The sequence below is a fragment of the Cricetulus griseus genome (assembly GCF_003668045.3).
Source record: "Cricetulus griseus strain 17A/GY chromosome 1 unlocalized genomic scaffold, alternate assembly CriGri-PICRH-1.0 chr1_0, whole genome shotgun sequence".
Lineage (NCBI taxonomy): Eukaryota > Metazoa > Chordata > Mammalia > Rodentia > Cricetidae > Cricetulus > Cricetulus griseus.
In genome coordinates, this window is record NW_023276806.1 from 151,695,079 (window position 1) to 151,707,297 (window position 12,219).

General features: G+C 46.7%; 1 protein-coding gene across 1 annotated transcript in view; it reads right to left on the reverse strand.

Annotated features, from left to right (window-relative positions):
- C1H12orf75 (chromosome 1 C12orf75 homolog) overlaps positions 1-5,095 on the reverse strand; it is a 43,807-nt gene extending 38,712 nt beyond the window's left edge. Inside the window, exon 1 of the mRNA XM_027392513.2 lies at positions 4,939-5,095. Within this exon, the coding sequence (XP_027248314.1) occupies positions 4,939-4,984 (46 nt within the window). The 5' untranslated portion in view covers positions 4,985-5,095. The remainder of the gene's footprint in view (positions 1-4,938) is intronic.
- Positions 5,096-12,219: the final 7,124 nt, after the last annotated feature.

The following is a 12,219-nucleotide window of genomic DNA, read 5'->3' on the forward strand; positions in this document are numbered from 1 at the left end:
ACCAGCACTCTTTAGCTTTCTTTACATGTGTTCTGAGGATCAAACTCAGGTTCCAGGGATTGCAAAGCAAGCATTTTACAGGCTGAAACAAATCCCCAGCCCTCTGTGTGAATTTTTTTCTTTTTATTTCATTTATTTATTTAATTTGGAGACAAGATCTTACTATATAATCCTGGGCTAGCCTAGAACCTTCTATATAGCCCAGACTAGCCTCAAAGTCACCCATATCCATCTACCTCAGCCTCTGAGCCTGGCCCTCTCCATAATTTTTTTTTTTAAGAGGCTAAGTAACCCCCGGACTTCAGTCTTTGCCTCCTGAAGGAAGAGCTGGAGGACAAGCATGCAGAAGGAGTTCCCAGCTGCTTGGAAAGGGACACCAAACACCTCCAGCCAGACCACTTTATATAGCGGTTTCTCTGGAGAAATGTGCTAAAACATCACAACATGGAAAACACAAGCGGCCACCTTCTATAACCCTGAGTCTGGGAAAAATCGAATTCCTGCAGGGAGAAAAGTGCTCTTACCAAAACATTAAAATGAGCTATGCCTGAGAGTGATGGGAAAATTCTGGAACTCAGCAAGTGGAGACTAAGGCAAGAGGATCAAGAGTTCCAAAATTAAATAGATAGCGAGATGAACTGGAGATGACTCCATGATGTAGTGGTACAGTGCTGGCCTAACATGTACACACAGACAAGACCCCGAGTTAGATAAACAGCACTAAAATCAAAAAATGAAAAAGAAAACCCAACAAAAAATGGAGAGCTCTTCCAGACTCAAGCGTCTCACATCTCCATCCAGGAAGCCCTCTCTGGTGAGTCCTGTCACTTGGATGCTCTTGGTGATTCTACTGTACACTGCACAGCAATCGCTCTAGGCCTCCGTGTTTAGCCTCTCAACAGCCTGAAAGCTCGGCTCCATTCTCCAGTCCTCTCTTGCTGACTGCCCAACCCTTGCCTTAAAGTCTGTGCAGAGTGTTCTGCACAGACTCGTGGACCACGAATAAGCTCGAGGTCAAGGCACAAGGGAACCTGAACAGTGGAGAGGCTGCAATGTGTTTTCTTCTCATGGCCGTGAGACCATTTACTCCAGCTTCTCCACCAACGTGGTATATAGAGTCACATGGACTAAAGCCCACGGCTGCATATCAATCTGTCATATTAGCCAAGTTCACTAGGCTACAGCCAAGAAAGGCGATGGTCCAGATAGGTGAGAAAAAAGAGAATTAATTATCTGGATTTGCCTGAATATGTAGGGGAATAAAATGGGTTTTCTTGTTTGTTTGAGGTTAGCCTACTCTACATAGCAAGTTTCAAGTAAGCCAGAGAGATACATGGTGAGACTGTCTCAAAAAAATAAATAAATAAAAGAAGCATTTATAATGGTGATATCAAGCCTGTTGAGACAAAGTAGATTTGCCATTTTCTTGTAGAAAACTATTACAGAAGCTATCTTCTTTTCAACATACTAATAACTTTTTACTGCAGTATGGTAATGTCATTTTACATAGTGTTCCCCTTCATCATCTGATTTGGAGTTTCTCGATGGCCCTAGGAAACAGGGTACATCCAATTATCCCCCACAATATAAAACAGCCCCCACAAGATAAAGGAACCAGAGCTCAGAAAACAAAGTGAAATGCCCACAGCAACAGAGCCAGAAACACAGCCAGGAGCAGCATCAAAGCCAAGTGTGAGCCTCAACTCCCAGTTCAGGGTCACCGGCGCTCCTTCACCTCTCTTTGCCTTTTTAATTATTTAACTTTTTTCAGTGTGGCTACTGAAAAGAATGAAATATTGAAAGCAGAATTTCTAAGACATCTCAGAAGCTGTGCTCTGCTCATACCTAGAGGCCTGGGACAACATCAGGTTTGCAGCCTGGTCATTAGAGATTGTGACATCAAAGTCACAGCTCACAGTTGGGACAGATTTATCTTCGTGTTAGGGCATTCCTTTCTTGCCCTTCTAGTTCTCATCTTGATGCATTCCCTTTCAGAAACTAAAATTCCTACCACCAGCTGACAGACAGAAAATAACAATGACCAAATCCTGAAGCCAGCCAGCTGAACACACAGGCTGGGGACTATTTGGGAACAACTTCTCAAAGCCAGGGCCTGAGTCTAGTCAGAGATGATGCAGACACGCCCACTCGCAGTGCCTTCTCCTCCTGGTGTACAGCATGTACGCCCTACCCTGCTCTCTCAGAAAACAATTTCGTCAAAAAGCAAGTCAGGGAACACATTGCTCTCAAATGCTCATCCTTCACAAACAAAAGTGATCATTGAGGATGTGCACTTTGAGGGATTTTCCTTCAATGTAACTAACCATATTTCCCTTCAACCAATGAGAGATCTACTCCAGAAAAAAAAAAAAAAAAGAAAGAAAACCAATCAAATATTTGTAAGGAGAATCATCCCCCCCCCCAAAAAAATAGTATTTTTTTTTCTTAAGATACAGTTAAGGGGTTGGGGATTTAGCTCAGTGGTAGAGCGCTTGACTAGCAAGCGCAAGGCCCTGGGTTCGGTCCTCAGCCCTGGGGAAAAAATAAAAAAAGATACAGTTATGGCTAGCCTGGAACTCCCGATACAGACCAGGCTGGCCATGAACTTGAAATAAATCTCCTGCCTGTCTCCTGAGTGTAGGATTGCAGGCACAGATCACAACACTCACAGAAGAAACATGACTTGTTTGTTTGTTTGTTTGTTTGTTTTAAAATAGCTTGAACTTACTATGAAGTGAGGAACAACTGAGGTTAGCCTTGTTCTTCTGAGCCTCCTGCCTGATCACAGACACATACCCACACCCCGTTAATTGTGCACTGGAGATGGACCCCAGGGCTTTGAGTATGCTAGGCAGGCACTCTATCAACTGAACTACATCTCCAGCCCTAAATACAATTTCTAGACTGGTTGGTCAAGCTACCACTGAAACGCAATTTGTACATTAACATTTCAGAACTACCCAATCATTGTTCCTATCTTTACTTAACAATGGTACTTCTCCCTCTACCCCCCAAATTTGATAAGGTATCTGTTAACAAAAATGTAAAAGCACAGAGCAGTTAGGAGCATTTGCTGCTCTTGCAGAGGACCCAAGTTTGGTTCCCGGCATCAACACAGAGGATCCCAACAGCTTGTAACTAAGGCTCCAGGGAATATGGTGCCCTCTTGTGGCATTCTCGGGCACCTACATGCACATGGCATACATACACACAGACACACACATGAATAAAAATAAAACTAAATTCTTTAAAAAATGTAAATGCACTAAAATTGCTCCACTTTTATGGAAATCTGTTATGGATCCTTCTTCCAATTTTTTGTTTTGTTAACATTCTCAACCTTTTTTTTTTTCAGCCTAGCACATGCGCAATAGGTTTACATGAAACCACAGAACCTGGGACCTGGACACAAATTGTTGAGGCTCTGACACTTTCCTGATTTCCACCTTGCAAAGGAACAAGCCCTGTCAACTTAAATCCTGATCTTGTGTTCATTTGCATAAGATACTAACTAAGCTGAGTCACTGCTATATGAATCCTAAAAGCTTTGCTTCCCAGTGGCTGTCTACATAGCACAAAGATAGACCTTCGTTCAAGACAGTGAAGGTCACATGGGGCAGATAAACTTTGCCTGGGCCTAGACTTCCAGGTGTTTCAGATGTAACTCTTGAAATAGTATTAGTCCACAAGTATGACACTGACAGCCAAAAAAAGACCAAATTTGGCCAATGATCTGGACAGATTTCCATCGAACGAACGTTAAACGTTTAGCCACACTTACTAATGCAGGCCTTTTGCCCCAGCTCATAGCGAGGCTGATCCGAGAGAACTACAAGTAAGGCCAGCCTGGCTAGCAGAGCCAGTTCAGGGCAAGCTGAGACAACTTAGTGAGACCCTGTTTCAAAATAAAAGGCAATACAGAGAATACAGTCCTGCCCAGTATGTGCAATATCAGGCCCGGGGTTCAAACCTGGGTACTTCAATCAGAAAACAATCAACTGCTAACCTCAAGGTCTTGGCTAAGGGACCTAAGGCTTCAAAGTCATTAATTAGCAGCAGGACATCCGCATCAGTTTGGTAAGCACTACAGGATTAAAGTACTGTTTGCACTTGCTGGTTAGGTGGGCTGTGGCATGACTGAACTCAGCTAGAGAAGCTAGGGAATCCTGTCCAAAAAGACACTAAAATACGTCAGCAGAGAACAACCCCAAACAAATCCAACATTGGCTAGTTTAATCAGAAGACCTGAATCTTACCGTAAGCCACTTGATACAATGCATGGCTTAGTCAGGGAAGCCCAGAAACCCTGCCTGCCATGCCAATCAACGAAATGGAACAGTGCACAGATAAGTTTGGATACATTTTTAAATGAAAATACATCAACAAAGAGGCCAGCGCCGAAGCTCTACCACGGGAATCTGAGCATCTAGCTACCGCAGCTTCTCAATGAGAGCCTAAGCGCGCAGCCCGGTGGGTCTTAAGTGAGCAGACCCATGCCGATGCGTTTCTGGAGCCCTGCGGGCTGCTGTTCTCACCCACTGGCACTCGGCCCCACCCCCATCCCCAGAAAAGTCCTGACTTGCTCAGCAGTACTTTTCCAGGTGCAGGGTCTGGGAGTCAAGGGGGTCGGGGGCGAGGCCAGGAGGGGCGCCAGTGGAAGGGGAGGTGAGGGACCCAAGACATGTCTGGGAAATTCTGGTCCCCAGAAGGGTGCAGAGTCCGGCTGCAGGACCCAGGCCACAGTCCTCCCGAGTGAATTCGGGCGTGACCGCCCCCGCACGGGGCACCGGCTCGCTCTCTCTCTCTCTCTCTTTCTCTCGGTCTTTCCAGAAGCAAGCGAAACGCTCCAGTCTCGAAAATGGGATGGGGCAAGGGAATTGCGCGCCCCCCGCTGCAGCCGCCTCTCCCGCGGGACCCACGGCCCGCAGCCCCGCTTACCTCGGCCCGCGCCCCCGCTGGTGGCAGTGGAGTTCCCGCAACCCATCACGCTGCCCGCCCTCGGGGAAGCCGCGCTCTGGACCTCACCGCCGCCGCAGGTCCTGGAGGCAGAGACCCAGACGGAGGCGGCGCCAGGGACCAGGGACAGCCCTAGCCCCGCCCTGAGCGGGGACCCCCACGGACCCACCCGTCACCGCAGCAACCGAGGTGTCCACCAATCCGCAGCCTCCTGGGCTCTCGTCGGCCGGGCATTGGTGGTGCTTCAGAGGGGGCGGGAGTTTAAAGTAGGGTTTGGGGTACCAGGCCAAGGCCGAGGGCGTGGTCCGCAGCAAGATTACCAAGCTTGAGGTGCTCACCAGCCCGTCCTCCTCCCTCTTCGCCTTTTCCTTTCTTTACTCTCGTCCCCTCTCGGTCCCCAGGATGTGAAGAGGAGAGGAAGTGACAGGGAACATCTGTTTTGAGTACTGTGGGTGTCTGTCTAGTAAAGCTAAGTAGTTGACAGACTAAAGATGTTCAGATCTGAAGCCGAGACCAAATTCTCTCTTGCTTTGGAAGATGGTAGAGACTTCTCTGTCCCCATAACCTCATCACCTAGAAAACCCAGTCGTCCCCCAACCGCAGGTTGGTCAGACTTATGTTCTCCTCAAAACCAATGTCTCCAGATCTGTAACTAAAGTCTCACCCTGCTTTCTGATTTAAGGCAGAGCTACGCATGTCAGTGGTCCGGTTCAACCTAACCGTTCAGCACATGCAACTGGGGTCACACACAACCCCTGCTCTACACTCTCACAGCTGTGTGATTTCAGGAGCAAGATGGAGACACAGAATCACTGATGTGTGTAAACTACTGGCTCAACGCCTGTGCTCAGTCAACACCAGCTGCTATTATGAAACTTAGACTATTGAGCAGAAATACAAATTCCCCTGTTTCTTACTGTCCTCCTGGCTCACAATGCAGAATCAATAAACTCATTGAGAGGTGAACTCAAGCCAGGAAATAGCTCCATTTTAAACTTGTTTGGTATTTATAGAGAGCCCAGGCTGTGCCAAGCTCTTTGCTCAGTTCTGGGGTTACAAACATGACGGAGACAGTCTTCTCAGAGGTATGATTATAAACAAATTAGCTACAGTACAACAGGGACACCAACAGAGGGATACAGGGAGGAAAAGCTTAAAACTAAAGGTGTCTGGGGGAAGTGTATAGATCCAAAGCTCAGGCAGACTTCTAAACATGGCCCTGCACTTGGGAATCCTGTTATTCAGGATATGAGAGATACTGCATCCTCCATTTGAAACTTAGGTATCTGTGACGTGGCAATGAGATGCTGTTTATTCTTGAACAAAATAGGGGCACTTTTCAGTTGACTTCTAGAGGAGCTATGTCTTACTTTCTTTTCTAGTCATTGTGACTAGAAAACCTCATCACCTAGAAAACCCAGTCGTCCCCCAAGTTCTTAAGAAGCAACTTAAGAAACCAAGGTTTTGTTCTGGCTGATGGTTAGATAGGAATATAGTCCATTTTGTTGAGGAAGAGATGGTGGTAGGAGCACATGGGACAGTTATAGGCCTTACAAGCAAAAGCCTTTCTCAGCCAGTTGGGCTTGACCGGGGGTCCCGAGGTACCAGACACTTAGCATCACCAAATATCAACCTGAGGCAGTGAGTCCAAGTTCATGGTCTTATGCCAATAAAGATAAAAGATGCAGACACTTGTAAAAGTGAGAAGGTAAACTTCATTAAGAGATTTACAGAACAGTAAGAAATTAAGGAAAAATGAGACTGGCTCCCAAGATATATTTAGTAAAAGGGGAAAGTAGAGGTCTCAGTATTACCCATGGCCTGTGTCCTAAATGCTGTTCATTATTCTAAAGTCCCTTCGTCATCACAGCTACCAAGAAATGGCAGCAGGGTCTCAGCTATCTCTTGTCTACCAGATGGTCTGGGGTCTTGTGGAAGCTACCAGGCCAGTTTACCAATGCTGGTCTTGTTTCTCGTGGCTTGTCTGCCTTGAGTCTTATCAAGTCCTGTTGCCTGTCCTGTACCTAGCTCCAAGTGTCCTTGTATCACCCTCAGTGCTTCTGGACTTTCTGTTGTAAACCCAGAATTCTATTTGAACTCTGACATCCAATCCCACTGTAACGTGTGTGAGTAACTTGAAGTTTACAACATGAACCCTTTTCCCTTTGGCCTATTGTGAACTAAGCTCCTGCCTCAGGCAGCTGGTCTCACTGGGTCAGCAGAGAGCAGACAGGAAAAGAGGTTGGGTTGTAGCATACCTCAGGGCCACACCCAGTGACCCACTTCCTCTGGGAAGTCTCCACCCCAAAAAGGTCCCACAGCCTTCCAAACTAACACCCCCACTTAGAGATCGAACCACCTTGTACTTGTTTTCACCTTGGCCTCCCTCTTCTGTCTTGTTCAGTGGCCACCCCTAAACAAATCATACATTAGAGGAGTGGTTCTACCAGAGAGCCCAAAGAATTGCTACTCCTTAGGTCTATGGTCTCTGACACTGGGCTTCATTCCTGTGACACCTGTAAGAACAGTGAAAGCAGACCATGAGATTCAGAAACTGGCCCAACACCCCCAGCACATCCTTTGTAGTACCTGCCCGGTATGATGGTACAGAGCAGCAATACCACCCCAGGCCATTCTAACTGAAGATAAGAGATACAAACCAAGACCTGGAAGTAATTTTGTCCAAGTACTGCCCATGAGACACTGCATGAACAGAGAGCATGCCCTGTCCTGGCACTCTGAGCAGCTGCTGCCACCTTAACAACTGCTAATAATTTGTTTCTAGGTCTAGACTTCCTGACCTACTTAGAAGGAATATTCAGAACATCCTTGGGATTGCCCCCGATACCTGACAATATCCAACCCAAAAAAATAAAATAAAACAAAAATCCTGTTTCCTAAATCCCAGCAAAATGACCTACTAAAAACCTAAAATTTGAGTGAGTTCTCTCTTCACAAGCTCTTATGGATGGCTGTCCGTGCATGGTGTGTGTGTGTGTGTGTGTGTGTGTGTGTGTGTGTGTGTGTGTGTGTGTATGCGTGTGTGCACATATATGTGACAATGAGCAGTACAGTTGTGTCCCTGGGGATCTTTAGCAGGAGGTAACTGACCCTTGTCAACACCGTGAACTCGACTTGCTAGAGTTATAGCATGTGTAATCTTTCCATTCTTTTAGCAAACACTGCTCAGAATCTCTTTCAGGGCCAGTCATCCCTCTACATGCTCGAGAGGTGACTGTGAACAAAACAGAGGAAAAGTCTAGGGGAAGCAGACGACGTTGAAACAAATGAGGCAATTTCAGACACTATAACCCAATGTGGAAAAATGAAGCAAGCCCTTAGAATAGAGGCCCAGGATGGAGAGAGAAATGACAACGTTTTAAGTGGGTGATCATGATGGGATGGTATTTAGAGAGCTCTGCTAGATGAAAACTCAGGCCCCAAGATCCACAAAAAGAAGATTCCAGGCAAAAAGACTGACAAGTGTGAAGCCCTAAGGCCAGAGTGTGCTGAGTAAGCTCCATGAGCAGGAAAAACCTCCCAGGAGATCAGGCTAGAGGGCAGGAGCAAAGGGGTGGGGCTGGGGAGCAGGGGAAGGCGTGACCTCCTGCAGCTGTGACTGGTGAGTTAGTCAAGGGGATCATCTGAGAGGAAATGCAAGAAAAGTTCCTAACATGAAACATGGAGGGAAGAGTACATATGGTGCCTTTCTTTCCCGCTTCAAGATTTGTTTGTTTTGTGTTGTGCTGTGCCCAAATTCTGAAACCCCAAAATCACCAAGAGGCCCATTTGGATGCAAAAGCAAAGAGTCTTTTATTGCAGTTGTTTAACGAGCTTAACCCCATTAGCTCTGGCCTTTCATCCTTCCACCATGGCAGATTGCTGGAGAAAGATTCCAGAAACCACAAGGCAGAGATCTTATGGGGCAGTGTAAGGGTAATGTCAAGGGGTATGCAACAGTCTTAGGATTGGTGCACTCCTAGGCTTGGATGACCTGCCCTGGGTTGATTGGTCAAGTGGTTGTTATGGACCATAGGCCCTCCCAGGGTGGTTGCTATGCTCTGCACATCACTGTTATGCACTTGTCTGTAAAGCACACCCAGAGCCGTAAAACATAGCCCCGCCAGCAAACTTCTGATTGGTTCCTTGCCACAAGGAGGGCATCTGACCTCCTAGTGACCAGGGCAGGAGGGGCAAGATCAGGCAAGCACATGTTAGCCTATCATGGTTGCTAAAATAGGGGCGGGGCGGGGGGGGGTTGGTCCCTTCAGTTGTATTTAACATCTTCTAGATAAAGGTTTGCTGCACTTGGAATGCTTCCAAATATGATCAGCCAAAAGGAAATCATTACTGCATGCCCCTGTTACGATAAATCTTTCTGCCAAAAGCCTCTGAGCCACTGCCACAAGTGCGCTTACGCCAGCTGCCCGCCCAAGTTAGGGCGCAAATTAATACACAGAGAGACTTGCATTAGGTTCAAATGCTGTTTGGCCAATGACTAGGATTCTCATCTGTTAGCTCAGTCTTAATTATCATAAATCTATATATTTTATAAGACTTATAGAGGATGCCTTCCGCTGGCACCCTCTCTTGATGGTGAATCACATGGCGCCACTGGAGGAAGAGCGGAGGGGAAAGGGGGCACTTCCTGTTTCTCCTTGCTTAAATATGAGTCTCCTTGCTATGCCACTTCCTGCCTGGATCACCACTTCTCTACTACATTTCCCAGAATCTTCTTTGACTCCTAGTCCTGTCTAACTTGCTGTCTCATTGGCCAAATAAGTACTTTATTCAATAATCAATAAGATGAACATACACAGTACATTCCTCATCATGCCCCATTTGCCAGCTTCTCTCTCTGTGGTGGCAAAAGCACACCCCCTGGTTCAAAGACGGCTTCCCGTCACCTTTGAGCAGTGACTGCTTTGTGGAAAGAGAGAGAAGGATATGAGTCTGCTGAATGGGAGACAGGAAGATGTGAGGGAGAGGATGTCTGTCTTCCTGATTCTCCTCCTCAGGCAGGACTCCACACCATGGTGGATGGCTTGGGCTTTGTTTACATTTTTCTTTCTCTGTTGACAAGTTGTGAAAGACCCCCAGAGGCTCAGGCCCCCAGGATCTCAGCCCAAGACCTCAGCCTCCCCAATCACCAGGCGGAATAGAAAGCTGTTTGCAAACAGCACAAGTCTTTATTGTAGTTGTTTAACGAGCTAACCCCATGTTAGCTTGGGCCTTTCATCCATCCACATGGATGGCTAGGAAAGATGACGAGAAGCCACGGCATAGACATCTTATAGGGCAGCATAAGGGGAGTGTCTAGGGGTATGCACAGTCTCAGGATTGGTGTGCCTCCAATCTTGCCCTGTGTTGATTGGTCAACGGTTGCTATGGCCCATAGGCCCTCCCAGGGCAATTGCTATGCTCTGCGCATCATTGCTGTGCACTTGTCCATAAAGCACACCCAGAGCTGTAAAGCAGAGAACTACCAACTAACTTCTGATTGGTTCCTTGCCACAAGGCAGGCATCTGACCTCCTAGTGACCAAGGCAAGGTCAGGAAAACACGTGTTAGACTGTCATGGCTGCCGAAATGGGCAGGCATCTGACCTCCTAGTGACCAAGGCAAAGTCAGGCAAGCACGTGTTAGGCTGCCATGGCTGCCGAAATGGGGAGCTGGTCCCTTCAGTTGCAAGATGGCTGCCTTGGCCTCTATGTATGTAATACACTCTGCAAATGAGAGCTCCCACTCTGTGCACACTTCAAAGTCAGGAGGCACACTCCCCCCATCCTTCTTCCAAAGGATCCTCAGAAGGTCAGTAGCCTAACACTATGCCACAATGTCTGCCACTCATCCTGCCATCTCTCTAGTGGCATCATCTCACCCCCTCAAAAGGAAAAGCATACACACAGCATGTGGAGCTACCATCAGAGAACAAGGGATGCTACACTCATATCATGTTATGACAATATATGATTAGTGTCCTGATGTGGGCCTTCAGAGATGGCTCGGTAGTTAAGAACACTTAGTGTTCTTTCAGAGGACCCAGGTTCACTTCCCAGAACACACATGACAGCTCACAAACATTCATGACCCCAGTTCCAGATGAGGATTCAATTCCCAGCACACACATGGTGGCTCCCAACTATCCAACTCCAGTTCCAGGGGATCCAATGTCCTTTTGTGACCATCATGGGTACTAGGCACGTACACAGTACACATACATACACAAAGGCAAAGCATTCATGCACGTAAAATAAAAATAAAGTAATGCTTTAAAATCTTTTAATTGTTCTGTCTTATTGGTTATTGTTAAATTCTCACTGTGCTTAATTTTAAACGTGTGTGTGTGTGTGTGTGTGTGTGTGTGTGTGTGTGTGTGTGTGTGTACTGTACATGAAAAGCATAGACAAAAGAGCTATTCAGACATCCACAGGGAGTCTTTGCAAAGATAAACACAGATATGGTGACTACTGTAGTTAATTTCAAGGGCAACTGTTTGAGACAGGGTCTCATGTAACCCAGGCTGCCCTCAAGTTCACTATGTAGCCCAAGGATCGACTTGTTCTTCCTTCTAACCTCCCAAGGGTTTAGATTCCAGGCTTGCTCCACCATATCCAGCTTTGTTTGTTTGTTTGTTTGTTTGTGTGTGTGTTTTTTGTTTTTTGTTTTTCGAGACCGGGTTTCTCTGTATTGTTTTGGAGCCAGTTCTGGAACTCGCTCTGTAGACCAAGCTGGCCTGGAATTCACAGAGATCCACCTGCCTCTGCCTCCCCAGTGCTAGGATTAAAGGCGTGCACCACCAACACCTGGTCCACATCCAGCTTTTACCACAATCACAAACACAACACCACCTGTCTTTAACCACATGCTACTCTCTCCAGGTTCAAAATCCCAAATGGAAGGCCCAAAGGGAACCCTTCTGAGGTCAGGAAGAAAGAGAAGCTGTTCCTTAAATTGAAGTGCTGGAGGACTTAACGGTGACAATTTCCCCAAAACCCATAAAAGACATGTTCATTTGCTGAGCAGTTGAAAAGGCAGTTGCCCCCATAGTGTGTAATGTTGATTTAAGAACACTGGCTCTGATAGTGACATTTGAACACAAGGAAACAGAGGCCCACAGAAGCCTCACTCACTGTTGATCCCTCATTCAGATCAAGAACTTATGATTTGTCCACTCAAACCATATGACTGCTTAGAGTGAGGAAGGGAAGCAAACGTAGCACAGATCCAGGAGCAGAATCCCTTCCCTTGACATTTCCTCCA